Source organism: Microtus ochrogaster, linkage group LG1 (assembly GCF_000317375.1).
Source record: "Microtus ochrogaster isolate Prairie Vole_2 linkage group LG1, MicOch1.0, whole genome shotgun sequence".
Classification (NCBI taxonomy): domain Eukaryota; kingdom Metazoa; phylum Chordata; class Mammalia; order Rodentia; family Cricetidae; genus Microtus; species Microtus ochrogaster.
In genome coordinates, this window is record NC_022027.1 from 47,232,160 (window position 1) to 47,250,276 (window position 18,117).

General features: G+C 46.5%; 1 protein-coding gene across 1 annotated transcript in view; it reads left to right on the forward strand.

Moving 5' to 3' along the window:
- Nucleotides 1-18,117, forward strand: part of Fras1 (Fraser extracellular matrix complex subunit 1) — a 407,009-nt gene that overhangs the window by 382,830 nt on the left and 6,062 nt on the right. Inside the window, exons 64-72 of the mRNA XM_026785092.1 lie at nucleotides 133-365; nucleotides 2,789-2,949; nucleotides 5,626-5,840; nucleotides 8,313-8,463; nucleotides 9,463-9,570; nucleotides 10,475-10,634; nucleotides 11,413-11,529; nucleotides 16,049-16,215; nucleotides 17,480-17,685. Coding sequence (XP_026640893.1) covers nucleotides 133-365; nucleotides 2,789-2,949; nucleotides 5,626-5,840; nucleotides 8,313-8,463; nucleotides 9,463-9,570; nucleotides 10,475-10,634; nucleotides 11,413-11,529; nucleotides 16,049-16,215; nucleotides 17,480-17,685 — 1,518 coding nt within the window. The remainder of the gene's footprint in view (nucleotides 1-132; nucleotides 366-2,788; nucleotides 2,950-5,625; nucleotides 5,841-8,312; nucleotides 8,464-9,462; nucleotides 9,571-10,474; nucleotides 10,635-11,412; nucleotides 11,530-16,048; nucleotides 16,216-17,479; nucleotides 17,686-18,117) is intronic.

Below are 18,117 nucleotides of genomic sequence, written 5' to 3' on the forward strand. Positions count from 1 at the left end.
ATGGATGGGTAGATGGATGGATGGATGGATGATGGCCTTCATAGCTAACTCTGTAACAGTGTTTCCTGTATCACACTCATCATTTACAGTGCTTATGCAGTATATTCATGTCTGTGGTGCTTTGTCCCATAGGTCCTAGACAGCATTTACTTCAGCCGGAGGTTCCATGTGCGTTGTGTGGCAAAGGCTGTGGACAAGGTGGGCCATGTAGGGACCCCCTTGAGGAGCAATGTTGTTACCATTGGAACAGACAGTGCTATCTGTCACACCCCAGTGGTAGCTGGGACAGCTCGAGGCTTCCAGGCACAGTCCTTCATTGCCACCTTGAAATACCTGGACGTCAAACACAAAGAGCATCCTAACAGGTCAGGCAACATCTTCCGCCTCCCACTTTATCCCACACCCCTGCCCCCCATAAGTGGATTGCCAGTATCCGTGTGTGTTTTCCATATCAGATGAGTAAGATCAGCGAGATCAGTGTGAGACATTTCTGCAAGTTTAAATCATGGTAATTAGAGCCCCAGAAGAAAGGCTTTCTTCCAAGGCCCCTCGAGGTCTGGCCACTTGCCTGTCTTCCTAGCCTCGTCTGTCTCACCTTGTGCATTGCACCTGCCCCGCCAGCCACCTGCAGAGAATCACGCTACCTCCCAAGAGCTTCAAAGGCTTTGGTGTTACATGCTTTAGAGTCCCAATCCCAGCTCTCCCACTGCCTCCGCTTGCCATAATTAAGTCCTCTTGTGCTATAATGGGAAACACCCAACGTCTCTTCTAGGAACACTTTTAATGTTTCCTCCACTCCTCTGATGCCCATCTATGCTGCGTTCAGTGTGTTATCATCATTCTTGGCATCCATGTGGTGTGATAGATGGTGAAAACCTTAAGGGAAGGGACCGGCGATGATCTATTTTGTATCTCTTCCATCTAGTTCAGTGCCGCTGGTCCCCCAAGACACACTTGCTGAATATCTGCTGAACTAATGAGTAATAACCCGGTCAAAACTGCAAGTCACTAGACTTTTTTTTCCTCTGCCCCCACGATTTTAATGGGAGACGGATACTTTCATCTGTTGCATAGCAGGAGAAGTCCTCCATGTCATACATATTCATTAAACTTCATGGAGTTTAAGCATCTACCTTTATGAACAACTGAGTGGGACCGAGTGTATGCAAATCCCTCGTCTTTTCAAACAGAGTAGGATTTATTTCTGCTAGGGAACAGTAACAGAAGAATGCAGGCAGCACCAGCCCTCTCCTAGGTGAAGAGCCAAGCTCCTTATGTCTCATGTCTGAATTCCTCTAAAAAAAAAAAATGGGTTTGCAGACAAGCTTTAGAAACTCAAAGCCCACACTCAATAAGCTTCGTGAAAATTTAAACTTGTGCAATGAAAACAAATGCAGCCCATAAGTACGGCTCTGCTTGCGTCCTGGGCTTTAACCGGTATTTATTAAGTTCATGTTTTATTTTGAATTGTATTCTACATGCACTGCAGAGACAAAGGCAATGAAGGAAATGGTCCTTGTCCTCGGGAGTGGGGAGGCGAGATAAGCAGTCTGTAAACACACAAGAAAACAGCAGCCAGAGTAAATGAGTTACACACAGCCTGGGACAAAGGCTTTCCAGCTCTGAGGAGTAGAGATTGAGCCAAAGGTTGCTGTACACGGAGGATGGTCACAACGGAATGCAAGGAGTTTGGGGGCGGGGGGACTCGAAACAGAGAGCACAAAGACACTGTGGTTAGTAGGGTGTGGCTGGGTGAAGAAACTGAGCTTAAATTTTAAGAATTCAACCATTTTATTATTCGTTATTATTATTAAAATAAATGCCTAAAAACATATACACAGGCTGGGGAAATGGCTCAGTGGCTAAAGGCACCTGGCACACAGTATGAGGGATGGAGTTCAGATCCCTAGGACCCATGTGAAATCAACTGAGCAGTTGTTGAAGCCCCTTGTAATCCTAGCACTCAGGAGACGGAGACTGGGGTTCACCAGGGCAACATGGCTAGCCAAGACAGCTAGACCAATGAGCTCCAGGCTTAGCAAGAGACCCCGCCTTGACCTGGAGTGAGATCCAGCTTCTAGCTTCCTAAAGAGCACATGAAGACACGTAGTGCGTGCGTACATACACACATGTAAACATGCACACACACGATAGCATATACAGCACACACATACGAAGAAGCATGTGAACATGGAGACAGAGCAGGCACAGCAGCTGTATCAGTCACTAAGTCTTAGCTCCCAAAGACACAAGGATGCCCCTTAACGAAAATGGAAGCTTCATAGTAATTTGTGAGTGTATTGTTATCCTGTATAGAAAGAAAAAAAAAAAAAAACGCCTATGCTTCCTGACTGCCATGAGTCTTGAAGATCCTTTGGGAGTGAAAGTGACCCTGCATGTGACCCGGAGGTTCTCAAGCTGTGGGTGGCAACTTCTTCAGAGCTCAACTGACCCTTTCACCGGGGTCTCGTAAGATCATCAGAAAACACCAATGTTTGCATTGCAATTTGTAACCCAGTCAAATTGACAGTTATGAGTGGCAATGGGAATAATTTCATGGCCGGGGTCACCACAGCCTGAGGAACTCTATTAAAGGGTTGGAGCATTAGCGGGGGTTCAGAACCACTGATCCACATGCTCGCATTCAGATACAAATCCCACGTGGAAAAACTTCGAGGGGATAAAAACTGCTAGATTCTCTGGCGAAGACAAATCAGTGACGACAAAGTCGTGTGTCCAGTCGGCTGCTCCAACCCGCAGCTGGACACGTCTGTCTTCTCCCTTCCAGAATCCACATTTCCGTGCAGATCCCTCACCAGGACGGAATGCTGCCACTCATCTCCACCATGCCCCTGCACAACCTGCATTTCCTGCTGTCTGAGTCCATCTACAGACACCAGCATGTCTGCTCCAATCTAGTCACCGCCCGCGACCTGCGAGGACTCTCAGGTGAGCTTGCTCCTGTGCGCTGGAGGCAGGACTCCAGGGGGAGGAACAGCCTTTGTGTGGTTTCTAACCCCCAACTCTGTGTCAAATTTTTCAAAGCATCCAAACACGGGGGGGGGGGGGGGGCTCAAGCGAAGGAGGGCTCTCAGATGCGATTGACTTAGATTCCAAGCCTGTTCTGAGCCATTACCTTGACTGAACAAAAGTGGTTTGACCTCTCTCAGCCACCGTGTTCTTATCTGTCTGTGATGCAAAAACAACTCTTTCTACCAGTCAAATGGGGAGGATCCGATGTGTTGTTAAGTTTAAAATGCCTCCATGGCAAATATGAGGTACTTCCCCACCCATGGAGACCGTTCTTAGTTCCGGGATCCCATGACAGCAACACCTTTAGAAAGCACAGCGTTAGATGCTGAAGGATGGATACTCTAGAAGCAGGAACTGAGATAAAGTGTAGGGAACATAGTTTTCTTTAGAGATCAGCATCTACTCAAAGGTAAGGGGGAGAAGTAGGATTGGGCAGAGGGAAACACACAACAGCGCTGCAGCCTAGTGAAGAGAGAAAGGCCGAGGAGAACGCTGGGTAGCCTACCTCCCTCTGTCACTGGTGGGCCATTCTTGGCAAGAGCTTGACCTTGGCTGGGCACTCCACAGCAGATGAGGGCCTGACGCAGCCAAGAGCTAACGGCACACATCACGTCTTGGTTCGACACAGCAGACACTGCACTGTACAAAAAGTACTGTCTGTTTCCATTTGCCTTGGCTAGTGCCCGTGAAATGTGTGCTCCCCCACTGCCCCCTGCCCCCACCGCTTCATCTGATGAATCATTCAACAGTGGTTTGGAAGACAGAAGTGCATTCATCTGCTCTTACATATTCATTAGGTACCCTTCTTGGTAGTGGTGGTCTTTGTACAGTTGAGCCCAAATTTTTGAACTACACATGAAAGGTGAATTGGTCCAAATACATAGGCAATGAAGGAAACTACCGTGATTAAAAATTGAAAATCTCTACCTCTCCCCTCTTAAAGATATTTAAATTCATCACAGGTTCGTTGAGTCCCTGACAGGACAAAGGGCTGGTTGCTGGTGGCAAACATTGTGGATACATTAGCTCTTTTAAGTACAATGGCCACTTTTAGTGCTCCAAGAGTTATACCCTGAGGCCAGCAGGATGCTCAGAGGGTGTAGGTACTCAGAGGCTTAATGGCCTGAGATTGGTCTCCAGGCCCATGGTAGGCGGAGAGAACTGACTCCCACAAGCTGCCGTCCAACCTCCATGCCATAGTCTTATACACACACATACAGGTGTGTGCATCTATGCACACACATACACACACACACACACACACATACACAAATAAATAAAAACGTGAAACCGTTCATTTTATTTCAAATGTTCTAAAACTGTACCAATATTCAACTGTCTTCTGTACTTCACAGCAGCTCACAGGCTTGGCAGCGTTTGATCTAGTAATTCTGACCCGTAGCAGGTGGGGTTGAGTCAGGCATCTTTAGCAAGCTATTTACTAATTAAGGCAGTTTTATCCCCCCAAGAGTTCAGGGACTACTGGAGGAAGGATGAGAAGGAAGTCGGATCTTGGTTTTATGGCTTTTCATAAGGCTCTTTTTCATATTGGTCTTAAAAATAGTTATCCGTGGCTGTGATCCATAGAGCAGGTCAGTTTCACCTAGACCAGTGGTGAGTCACAGGAGCTGGGAAAACACTTGGGAAATTGCTTTATTCACCCATGATGTCATGTTGTCTTCATCCTTTCTCCTGGGTCCCCGAGTTTCTTAGAGGGGCAGTGCCCCATTTGATACCAGCCAACAGGCAGTTCAGTGCACTCTCTTTTCCACCCCCGTATGTGCAAGTTCATCTGCATGTGTGTGTTTGTACACATGTGTAGGCCGAAGCTCCATTAAAGGTGTTTTCCTTAGTCATTCTCCCCTTTACTTTTTGAAACACAATCCCTTCATTAAGCCTTGGAGCTCTCTGGCTGGCCACTGAGTTCCAGGGCCCCACGTGTCTTCATGCTCCAGCACTGGAACCACACACATGTGTCTCCATGCTCCAGCACTGGATCTACACACGTGTCACCATGCTCGAACACTGGGACTACACACATGCGTCTCAGTGCTCCAGCACGGGAACCACACACACGTGTCTCCATGCTCCAGCACTGGGACTACACACATGACTCCATGCTCCAGCACTGGAACCACACACATGTGTCTCCATGCTCCAGCACTGGATCTACACACGTGTCTCCATGCTCAAACACTGGGACTACACACATGTGTCTCCATGCTCCAGTTCTGGATCCACACACGTGTCTCCATGCTCCAGCACGGGAACTACACACATGTGTCTCCATGCTCCAGCACTGGGAATGCACATACATGGCCTCCATACCTGGCTTTTTTTCTGTGGTGCTGGGGATCCCTGATCAGGACCTCATGCATATTCTGAGAGGAGCAGTCTGCCTGCTGAGCCATGTCCTCAGCCCCTAGCAGGTGGCTCACTCATTTAAGAAATCTCCTCTCCACCTCACTGTACATGGGGATTCCAAGGGATATCCGGCCATAGTCTGAGATGAACAGCTCAGCAATCTCCCCTTCACCCAGCTCCTGGCAGGCTCTGACCACGTCATTGTCCCTTGTTCTCCCTCCCCTGCAGAGGCAGGGTTCCTGGATGATGCAGGTTTCCACAGCACTGCCCTGGGCCCCGGCTATGACCGCCCTTTCCAGTTTGACCCAAGCGTCAGGGAGCCTAAGACCATCCAGCTGTACAGACACTTGAACCTGAAGAGCTGCGTGTGGACCTTCGATGCATTCTATGACATGACCGAGCTGATCGACGTGTGCGGGGGCTCCGTGACTGCCGACTTCCAGGTGGGTACCCTGTTCAATGCGCTCTATGACATGACCGAGCTCATCAACATATGCAGGGGCTCCGTGACTCCCGACTTGCAAGTGGGTGCTTGGGTGCCATGCCAACTCTGTTCAGCTAGCACATAACAGTCCTAACTGGGCTAGCCAGGTAGGGAATAGATTCTGTCTAAGTCCTTTCTCTGGGTCTTGGCAGTATTGTGATTAAAATAGCCCTGCAGTCTTCTAAATCAAGTTAAAATATAAGAAAATTACTGTGGCAAGCCATCTGTACAAAAATCAAGAACCGGGCTGGAGAGATGGCTCAGTGGTTAAGAGCACTGTCTGCTCTTCCAGAGGTCCTGAGTTCAATTCCCAGCAACCACATGGTGGCTCCAAACCATCTGTAAAGAGATCTGGCGCCCTCCTCTGGCGTGTGGAGGCAGAAAGTTGTATACATAATAAATAAATCTTAAAAAAAAAAAAATCAAGAACCTGCTTCTTTAGATGTCTGTGTGGTTCTTTTCTCTGTGTATCCTTTGGAATGTAGAGAAGATTTAATTTGATACTGTTCATGTGCATGTACTCTCTTCCCCGCTTGCAATGAATTAGAATAGCGGGTGGCAGGCTCTCAGAAGACAGTTCTAGATTCCAGAACACTGGGAAGAGGCTGTTGTTTCGAGCGCTTTCACTCCATGCTTAGCCCAGATTCACAACCCCAGCACAACCCGATACATGCACATGCATGTGTGTATGTGTGCATGTTCAGCAAACCACTAGACAGTCCTGATGACAGCAGCTCTTCTAGGGAGAAGCCAGAGACATCTGTAAAAGAGACAGTAGGACCAAGCTATCTCATGGGGAAATTAGTTCTCAAGGCCCATCCCAGTTTTGAGCATTTATCTCAGTGAGACAAAACTTGTTATCTGTTTGTTTTCCATTCCAAAAACAAGTTTAACCCCACTAAATGAGAGAATCTGTAGAGAGGGTGTAATCCTTTGGGGAGTATCTCTCATTCCAAAGTGTTCTCTTTGTTCCCCGGGCCTCTGGTTTTGTGTGCAGCACTGCCCTCTACTGGATGAAACTTCCAGGCGGCCTGCCTTTGTTTCTGTTTCTGCAGATGCCTGGCCCACATAGTCCCAGGCTGTGAACAGTCACAAACCTTATTATTCCTCCCCTCGAAACTTAACATTCCCTGGTCTCCATAATTTTTATTCAATTGCAGAGCTTGGTATTTTTGTTCATAACAGTCTTTGAAAAGTCCCAAAGGCAAGAAGTGTTTATGTCCACTTTTAAAATTTAAGATAGAAAAATAAACCTGAAGTATTTTATTGTTGTTCGTTTCTCTACAAATAATAGAAATTGCTCATTGTAATTGAAGAAACACCAGAGAAACAGGAAATAAGGTCTTATTCAGTGTCTCTCAACTAGTACGGAGACAACCTCCCTGAGTCCGCATTAAACGTTGGCTCATGCTCTCTGCATAACACAGAGCAGGTATGCATGAAATATTTGTCAGAGAACGTTCTTAAAGATTAGCAAGAAACATCATCTAGGTTAAAGGAAACCAGTGAGAATGGAGATCCATCAAGATCTCATAGTAGTTGCCCATTAACACAATAGAATTGTTCCAAACGTATTAGCTTTTTCTTATAGACGAAATACATATTTATAGAGCAAAAAATATGAATTTTTAAATAAATTCTCCCATCCACACTTGGACATCTGCTACCGTTTTGTTATTTTCCCATCCAGTTCTTGTTCATGGCCAAGTAAAACGTACCTTAGTGCACCCAAGTAATGACCGTGAGGGAGCCCCCTAGAAAGTGGTGTTCCCTTGAATGGTGATCTTGAGGGAGCCCCCTAGAGAGTGGTGTTCCCTTGAATGGTGATCTTGACAATCAAGTCTCCACAATACTGTCTGTGCCAGGGAACAGCGGGAGGGAGCCCTGCAGCCCTGAGCTGTTGGTAAGCTTCCTAGGTGTCAGTGGGGCCTTTACTCCTGGCAGGAGAATGTGATGCTCACTAAGACACCCTGAGCCAGGCGTGTGTTCAAACCAGAGGACAGAACTTGGGTGCCATGCTGATCACCATTGCTCAGCATCTCCTCCGGGTCTCAGGGTGAGCACGCTGACAGAAGGGTACAAGTCAGCGGGCTCATCTCTTGCCCTGTGAGGCTTCACGTTTCCAGAGAAAGCCTCTAGAAACTGAGGGTCAGACGCGAAGATGGTTCTTAACTCTTTCAAAATGTTTGTGTCCAAGTGTCACCTTCTCAGAAAAGCCCTTGGAGGTCACCTCTTCTGAAAATGCCTCTTGGCCACCGTGTACCCTCTTTACGTTTTGAGGACAAACTGCAGGTTAGGCGTTTGATGAGGAATTACTGTATGAGCCAGTGACCAAGGGAGTGGGTGGACACTGAGCCAAGAGGCAATGTCGTCTACCCTTTCCTCCCAGGAAAGACGTAAGCTTGTCTTTTACACACTGTTTCCTCGGCAGGTGAGGGATTCGGCACAGTCGTTCCTAACAGTGCACGTGCCTCTCTATGTGTCCTACATCTATGTGACAGCCCCTAGGGGCTGGGCCTCCTTGGAGCACCACACGGAGATGGAATTCTCTTTCTTCTATGACACGGTTCTCTGGAGGACAGGTATGCCTTAGCTGCTCTACCTCACATTTGATCGTGACTAACTCAGCAATGAATTCTAACAGTAGCTACGTTCCCATGGTCTTCTAGAGAAACAGAAAGGCTGACCGAGATCTAGAGAGTATGCTGATCTGTTATCCTTCTGTTTGATTCTTTCCCCTTTCCGATGTTCTGTGCTCAGCATGACCCCAAGCCCACTGCCCCTTACTTCCGCTGCTCCCATGCTCACCCCTCCCTTTCTAGGGGCGACAGCCTCCATCTGAGGGAGAGCTGCTGAAGAACTTCAGGAGCATTCTTTAGAGAGGTCTCATCTTACTGAAAATGTATTCTTTCTTCTGTTGAATGGCTTGAGCTCAAATCATGTTTGTTTTATATTCTCCAAGGGAAAAGAGCTTGACATTCTCCTGCCTGAACCAAATCAACTCTTGGGCCTTTGGCTCATGTCTTTTTTGGAGGGAGGAGTTCATAACTTTTATTTCTCTCCTCCTTTGATTCTATTTTATTTTAGTTCATTCTGAGCCCATTGGGCACCATGTCTGTAACTGCCTCTACTTACTGTGTGTCAAGCCACAGTTGACTTTCTACAAGGTTCCCTGTCCTCTCCATGGTTTGAGTATAAAATGTAGATGTCAGAATTCCGGACTCCTCTAGGTCCTAAAAGTAAAAGAAAATACATCACGGAGGCGCTATAGTGTCAGGAGTTCGAGCCCACTGTTTTCTAAAATGGATTAACCTGCATCTGGGAACAGTGATAGCCACATAGATAACGCGCTCCTTCAGGACAGTGGACCTGGAGAAAACTGAACCAAGAATGAGCTGCGTATTATTTCCATCGGCACTCATGTCTGTTGTCAAGGGAATAAATAACTTTTCTCTATATTACATTCCCATAAATACTTGGATCCTCTCAGAGATGTCTCTGGGACAATGTCTAAACAGGTCACTATCTGGGAGGGTCCTCTCCACGCCCTGACTTTGTTTTGTGTGTGGTTGCTTGTCCAGGCATCCAGACAGACAGTGTGCTCTCGGCAAGGCTTCAGATCATAAGAATCTACATCAGAGAGGATGGCCGTCTCGTCATTGAGTTCAAGACCCATGCCAAATTCAGGGGTAATTTCTGCATGGTTTTTTTTCCTACTTCTTTATTTAAAAATACTTTAAACATTCAGAAAAGTCAAAGATAAGAACCATGAAGAAAAAGTAAATAACTGTTCACATTTTACCATCCATGTATGAACATACACACACTCTATTGGGTAACCTCATTTGAAAGGAAATTTCCGTCTTCGTGTCCATTACCCCCACCCTTCAGTAGACCTCGTCTAAGAACAAGGAAGCCACAGTACCATTCCACACGCAGTGCACCTGACACAGAGCAGTAGTCCCGTGCAAACAGCCTCTCACCTTGCAGATGCCTTTCCTACTTGTTTTATGTTTCTTTATGTTTACTTCATATCTATACTCATAAAGGAAAGTAGATTTGGTCAAACTCCATGTTACATTTGGTTGTTTCTTTCCCTCCAGAACCGTCACTCTCCCTTGAATGCTAACTCTGAAGTTTAAGGGCCATGATGTCTTGCTAAAAACACCTTTATATTCTTTTTTTTTATCTGCACTTGTTTTCTTCTACCAAACTCTTGAATAGCTCTGAACATGACTATATCCAACATGGATATTTCCATCTATAAAACACTGAGACCCCAAAATATGTCTGTTGATATTCAAGCCTGAGTATATTCAGTGTTCATGATCCCGTAAATATCAATAAAATTGCATATGAGCTCAGCACATTTCCACTTGTGCTTATATGTATATCATGTGACCCTCATTGCCACTGTGAATAGGGCGGTGGACTGGAATAAGACACTATGCTATCTATCTCAGCCATTGTCAGATGTATCCCCAAGGGCATACCTCCATCAGCACCCTTAGTTCTTCTGTAGAAAAACAGAAGTCAGGTCCCTAGGCAAACACTGTAAACTCACGAATCACAGTGTATTTCGCTCCGAAACAGGACAGTTTGTGATGGAGCACCACACTCTCCCAGATGTGAAGTCTTTCATATTGACCCCAGACCACCTAGGAGGAATTGAGTTTGACCTGCAACTCTTATGGAGTGCTCAGACGTTCGATTCCCCACATCAACTCTGGAGAGCCACAAGCTCTTACAACAGGTAAATGCTTGGTCTGAGAAGTTCTCGACTTTATTCAAGAGCTTGAAACATCAACAGTTGAGGATTATTCCAGATGTTTCTGAAAGTTCTCCTGCCTTCCACTTAAGCTGCCACTAATAACAAGTCAGTGATGGCCACTAGGGCTGCTGGAGAATTTTGTGTCTCGCCATAAGCACACAAATTCCCACTGAGTGGCCCCCAGTGAGAATCCATGGTTTTGTGTTCTTCAACTCTGAAAAGGAAGGAGGCCATGGAGTCTGGGAAGGGGACCCTGAAATGGAGATCTAGTCAAGTGGAGGTGGGTGTTGCAAGGCCACCGCTTCCGTTCTGCTCTGCAGAGATGCTCTGTCTCCGTGTGATTTGCCTTTTTTGCCGTAACATCTCTTGACACAGTCACGTCTTAACAGACAGAAGCTTTTGCCTTTAAGAATATGTTAGCAGGTTTTCGGTCATCAAGAAACACTAGCCTAATTGCCAGGCAGATTTTCTGAACTCTCTATTTGCCATCCCCTGAACCTTCTAGATTTTTATTAGCAGTGTGCCTTTTGTAGTTTTCCTCATAGAAAAGGCTGGAGTAAATGAAAATGCTTTGTTTTGTTAACACCTTGGGATAATACTCTGAAGCTGGCGTAGTCAGAGATGAGTCCCTGAAAGTGGCTCTCACAGAGTTATAGAGGCAGAAATGCCTCCTGACCCTGCTCAATGAAGCCGTGTCTTTCTGGGGCTAAGTCACCGTTGGGTGTTGCCTGTGGCACCAATTTGCTCTGCGTGCTTCCAGGAAGGACTACTCTGGGGAATACACCATCTACCTGATCCCTTGCACCGTGCAGCCCACACAGCCGTGGGTGGACCCGGGAGAGAAGCCTTTGGCCTGCACTGCACATGCCCCAGAGAGGTAGGCCAATATTGGTGCTCCCCACTAATTCTGTTTCTTTACTTAAGAATTCTCCTGCTCGCTAACACATGTTTGTAATTCTGAGATGTTAAAAACCTAACAGGCACAGCCCCAGCTGGAGCTGAACAAGAGAGTCCTCTGCCTTCTGCTATCAGCTCTCTGAGTACAGGGACCCCTCACGGTCTGTTGGATGCTGTCTGTTTTCACTTGCGTACATTTCATCGGTGGCCTTGCTGTTTTGAGTGACTCCTAAGCACAGAACTGATGTATTTTCTACTGTTCATAAGCACATAAGGGCTGTCATGTGCCTATGGAGAATTAGATAAACTCCATTCAGACATGGGTTATTGTATTGGTGGCCGTGAGTCTGATGCTAATGAATCAACAATGTGTATTGAATAAAGGGGTCCTTAAATAGGAACACACATAAGGAATGGTTGTGTGTGGTCTGCTGGTGGAATGCTATAACCAGGCATCCACAGAAACCTAGCTCTGTATCTCCCGGGATCAGTGTCACACCCACTAATTCAGTGTTCATAGAGACTTTATACACACAAACTATGGAGAAGAATACGGACCAACTATATGGAGCTGGAGCAGCGGCTCAGCAGTTAAGAGCTCTGGCTGCTCTTCTTGGGAACCCCAGCACCAACATGGTGGCTAGCAGTCATCTGTAATTCCAGTTCCAGGGGCTTCAGCACCCTCATCTGGACACCAGGGACACCAGGCACATTTGTGGTGCACTGACATCCATCCATTTAGGCAAGCACTCAAATACATAATAAATCAACAAAATATTTTATTTTAAAAGAACCAGCTTGTACCTCGGGCCTCAGACCACATCGGGTCTTATTCCTTCATTCCATGTGAGGATTCACTCAGGTCTTATCAAGTGTCTTTCATGGTCTGAACACTAAGGTTATAAAATTACATTACAACGGGGTATTAAAAACCTTATACCTTATAGTTTAATGCCACCTGTCTAAGAACATAGCACCACCTAGAAAACATTGAGAGAAGATGCTAACGACAGCATTGGCACCAAGAGAGAACTACTTGAGGTGTCACTTTCTTGTTGAAAGATTGAGAGTTGGCTGCTAGAGTTGGTAATACCGGGTTCGGTAGTGCACAAACTGGTGAGATACACAAGATGCTAACCTTGGGGGATGGGGTGAATTCAAGAGAGGTCAGCAAGCAGGAGCAATAGTCATAAGGGGTTTCTCTAGAAAGAATGTTGGGGAAATGGTAGAGCAACTGATGACAGGTGAGAAGCCCTATTTCTTAAGAACTTTTACTAGGCTGTGGTTTAGGGTAGACAACACTTCCAGATGTTTGCGTGCTGCTGTGAAAGGGAGAGCTAACGGTGCACGGGGTGGAGCTGGGCCTTGAGGGTAGTAAACAGGCAGTCATTAGACATGAAGGAAGGGGCTAGCTTTAGCTTGGCGCCAAGACAGTCGGCTCATCCACTAAACAGTGCAAGCAGGCAGAGCGTATGGGTTCCAGAGAGGTGAACTGGGTGACTAAACCTGGCAAGATAGGCATCTGACTGAATCCAGCCTTGGCCTGAAGCAAGAGGAACACGGAGGTCTGAGGGAAAGGAGGAAGTGAGCAGTGAGACTTGGCAAGCAGGCTAAATTATCTTTAAATTGTTGTGTTATTGATGGTCAACAAAGTCCTGATGCACACATACACAGTTAATACATATTGACGCATGTGTTTCCTTGCGAAACATCACAGCAATCAAGACCACACGCAGCCATTTCCCCCAGAAGTCTCTTCACACCTCTTTGTAGCCCCCTCAAGCCTCCCCTTCTCCAGGTGTCCCCTCATCTGCTCTCTGTCACCAGGAGGAGAGTGAGTTTTCTGGAACCGTATGTGTTATCATACAACCGCAGTTATTTTTCTGTGGCTCATTTCACTTGGCATGACTGTTTGGTGTTCTGTGTTACTGTATAAGCAGTTTCTGCCATTGCTGAGTTGTCTTGCCTGTTATGGCAAATAGCGGTCCATCAGTTAGTTCATCGTTACATGGGCACTTGGGCTCTTTCCAGCTTGGATCTATTTTAAATAGATCTGTCCTGCATATGTATATGCAATCCTTGTGTGAATACATGTTTCCTGTTTTCTTGGGATGGCTGGGTCATATGGTAGGTGTAGATTTAACTTGAAAAGTTGGCGGGCTGATCTCCCAAGTGTTTATAAGGAAGTAATTGTGTGTGGCTATCTCCACCAGAGCTGTGTAAAGGATTTCAGGTCCTTTGCATTCTGGGGAGAGTATCCAGGAAGGTCCTGCTGCGGGTGGAAGGATTAATGGTGTGATAAAAGAAGAGAGGAGCTGAAAAGATGGGGGCCAGCGTGTGAGGTGTTTGAATATGGACTCTGGGGTGTTTGTCCACAGTAGCAATAAGAAAGTAAGTAGCGTAGCTGCTGTTGGGTGGAGAAAAAGCCCTTGGCAAGAAAGGAGGTGAAGATTTAGATGGTCTCTGTCTGGATGCTGAGCCACCATAATTGATGGCAGTAATGTTTGAAAGTATCCCAGTCAGCCACATAGAGGACACATGGTGACCAGGCAAATCCCCGAGGCTTTGGTAAAGACCTCCCATGCAGGAAAGAGTGCTCCCAAGTTTCCCACTCTCGGCTCGTTGTCCATTGTGGGTCTCTGTGTTAATTCCCATCTACTGCCAGGAGAAGCATCTCTGATGTGGGTTGAATAAAGACACTGATTTTTAGTGATAGCAGCATGTTATGGGACATCATTTTATTGCTGAGTACCATTAGCAGGATAATATTGGGTTTCCCCCTATGTCCATGGCCTGTGTAGTCTTGCGTTCTCAGCCACTTTAACAGTTTCGTATATGGGTGTGGCAGAGCATCTAAGTATTCACCAAAAGAGTTCAGGACTCAGTGCGTGAATCTCGGAAAAGTCTAGCTGGGGCACCTTGGTAGTGCCACTTTAGGGGACGGGTGGAATGGAATTCAGGAAGACCAGAGGCCCCAGTCTGCCATAGACAGGCGGGAGGGATGGTGTCAGGAAAACCATGAAGAACAGAGGGCGAGTCACGTTTGGACACGTTAATGAATGTGTTCAACATTAAAAATTTTCATTTTTGACTGTGTCAGCTTCTCAGAGGACACATGTGTGACCAGCATGTATTTGGCACCTGTCTTAAATAGAGCAGTACCAGTGTTTAGTGATTTTTATTTGTGGTATTTCGTGTGGAGGTGTTTTCTTCTGCTCAGCCTTTAAGACAGAGTCTTGCTGCTGTCAGTCAGGCTGCATTTGAACTCTCCATGTAATTCAGATATGAGTCCATACTCTGATCCAGCCTTCAAGTTCTGGGAGCCAGCCAGTCTAGCAAATCAGTGAGCTCCGGGTTCTCTAGAGCCTTGCCTCAAAAAATACCATAGAGAGTGACTGAGGGGAAGAACCAGCACCAACCCCTGGCCACCACATGTGCAATATCCACACATACATGCATACAACGTATAACACACACACACACACACACACACACACACACACACACACACACACACCACTTTGAGGGGAAAATGTGCAGCTGATACCAAAGAGTTCTAAAGACTAAGTTATCCTGTTCATAGAGAGAGGCAGGGCCAGGGATGTGGCTCAGCTGGTAGGGTGTTGGAGTGATGTCAGCACTGTAGAAACTGACTGTGGGTAGGGTGCATGCCTGTTATCCTAGGGCTAGGAATGAAAGAAGAAGAAAGGTCGAAGCTGCCTTAAACTACACAAGACCCTGTTGTTTTCATCTAAATCTAAACATTGTTTTTAATTAAATCTCAACCATTTGATTTTACCAGTGAAGACTGAAAAGCCAGATGCTGGGGTGAAAACCTGCTAGCTCAGAGAGGCGGAGAAAACAGCTAGCTGAACTCCCTCCTTTGCCAACATCCTAGAAAGAGACTACCCCTTGTCATTTCAAACCACAAGGTCACCAAACTCAATGTCCCTTCATCTTACTTCCTGTGCATCTCTTTATCCGTCTTTCTGACTCCTGCTTATGTTCTGTGGTTACTTCCTGTCAGCTGGTTGCTTGCTGTCATAGACCTCTTGGCCTATGGAATGTTGTTTTTATTTAATCCTGTTTACAAGAAGCATAAAACTCTTGGATTAAAGGTGTGAGGTGTGTGCTAGGGCTGAGCCCCACTACGCACAGGTTTTTCTAGTAAATAACACAAACTCAGGGTTCACAGTGTGATCAAATATCCTACAAGACCCTTTCTCAAGAAATAAAAACAAAAGGGGGAGGGGGAGGAGGAGGAGGGAAATGGAAAGAGGGGAGAAAGTGGAAATTCTGAATGGTAATATTTATAAAGCAATAAAATTAAAAAAGAAATAAAAACAAATAAAAGACATTATCCTCATGAATACATTCAGTAAATGGTCAGCAGCCACAGTGAAGCTGCGTACCCTGTCAGAAGGGCGGCCAAGAGGGCAGCTCAGATGCCATGTGAAGCTGGCTCTGCCCTCAAGGAGCTCTCACCTCTCCCCATCTAGGTTCCTGATCCCCATTGCGTTCCAGCAGACCAACCGCCCCGTGCCGGTTGTGTATTCGCTCAACACTGAGTTTCAGCTCTGCAATAACGAGAAGGTGTTCCTGATGGACCCCAACACATCTGACTTGTCACTGGCAGAAATGGATTACAAAGGAGCCTTTTCCAAAGGTCAGTTTCTTCCTCGAGCCGCAGGAAGTGGCTCTGCCTAAAGAGGAGACTCTTCTGGGCCCCTGGGCTGGCTGCCTATCTCTGCCTATGTGTCAGTCCGTAAACTCTGCGGGGAACATCTCCCAGGCTTCCATTCCAGGGCAGCCAAGATAGAGGTAAGGGAAAGACTCCCATTCTTCCATCAACTTATAAAATACATGCTTAGTCTCCATGTCGTAGCGATTGGCATTGGGGGAAGCATTGTTCTGGGTAGGAAGAGGATTGTCATTTCCAATCCAATTCTAACATGATGTTTAACTTGGCTAAGTTATCTCAGCTCTGAATTCCCTGGAGTGATTGCAGGAGTACTCCCGTTGACTCCCAGCTATGCTGTCGATGCTGTGGACCTCCCTAGCATAGGCTACTTAAGAAAATGATGACTGAGCCTATCTTTCGAACTCTTGGAAGAACTAAATAAATAAATAAAGAACTTGAGACCATCTCAGATGCTGTTCAAAAAACAGTTCCCATACTAGGATTCCTGCCAACTCAGTCTTCAGTATTTTTGTATGGACTTTGTGTACCTAGAATAGTCTGTCCTTTCTCCCTCCCCAAAATATTCTGATAAATGCTTGTTCGTGGTTTAGGAGAGAACTCAAAGATCACCTCTCCTTAAACCCCTCCCACCTCTGCCGGCGCAGACTCCAGCCTGGCTGGTCCCACACTCATTTAACATAAAGCGTTTCCCTCAGTTGTAGCAGGTGATGTACAACGTTGTACATGCTCTTAGAGTGAGCTGTCAAGCCAAAGTCCCTTGCTCTGCATCTCTCTGAGTCATCCTGCCTTCACTTCCTGCACTCCTGGTGGCTTTCAGCGGCTCCGCCCCTCAGTGCCTCAGTTTCCTCAGCTAGAAGGCTGTCAGCACCCCCATGAGTTTTACTGCTTGAGAAAATTTAGTACAGCAAATACCGGATTCGATAAATGTTGTCAGTCCATGGGATTGAACTCTTTGCTCTCACTTCTGTCTTCTCGTTTGCATCTCACTTACCTCTGCATCCCTTGTGTGCAGCTGAGTGGTTGGTAATATAACAAACACTCCAGTAATATCAATGAATTAGAGGAGCGGTGAACGGTAAGTGTGTATTTCCGGGGCTCTTGGAATCAGAGCTCTTCATAGAAGATGCACTTTTGATTCTGAGGACGTATGGCAAATCCTCTCTGCCCTTGACACTTCTTCCTCTTTACCCTCGGAGTCCAACCTGGTTGGTGCCTTTCTTTGGTGCAGGGCAGATCCTCTACGGCCGAGTCCTTTGGAACCCAGAACAAAGCCTCCACTCTGCTTACAAGCTGCAGCTGGAGAAAGTCTATCTCTGCACTGGCAAGGACGGCTACGTGCCTTTCTTTGATCCCACGGGGACAATCTACAACGAAGGACCACAGTACGGATGCATTCAGCCAAACAAGCACCTGAAGCACAGATTCCTCCTGCTGGTAGGCTCTCCGTCACTGTTAATGCCAAGGAGCCATAGTGAGCCTCTGTTTTTCCTTTTATTGTTTTCTCTCTCTGATCAGTCACCTAGCACATGGCCAGTTTACTGGCTATAATGGGCTGCAGGACATGCTGTTGCTGACATTCCTGGAAGAGGAAAGTCTAAGCCAGTGTTTCTTCAAGTCTGGTTCAAAGGTCAAGTGGCTCTCACACTCCTTCTAAGAGTCTACAAGGTGGAAATTGCCCTCCTCGTAGTGCAAAGGTGCCACCTTTGCACGCTCATGTCCTCACCAGAAGGTGTATTAGTATGAGTTCAGAGTCCATGTTGTGCTTCAGGATTGGAGCGATGGCTCAGTGGTTAAGAACATGTACTAGTCTAGCTGAGCACCCAGTTTGATTCTCAGGACCCACATCAGGAAGCTCACAACCCCCAG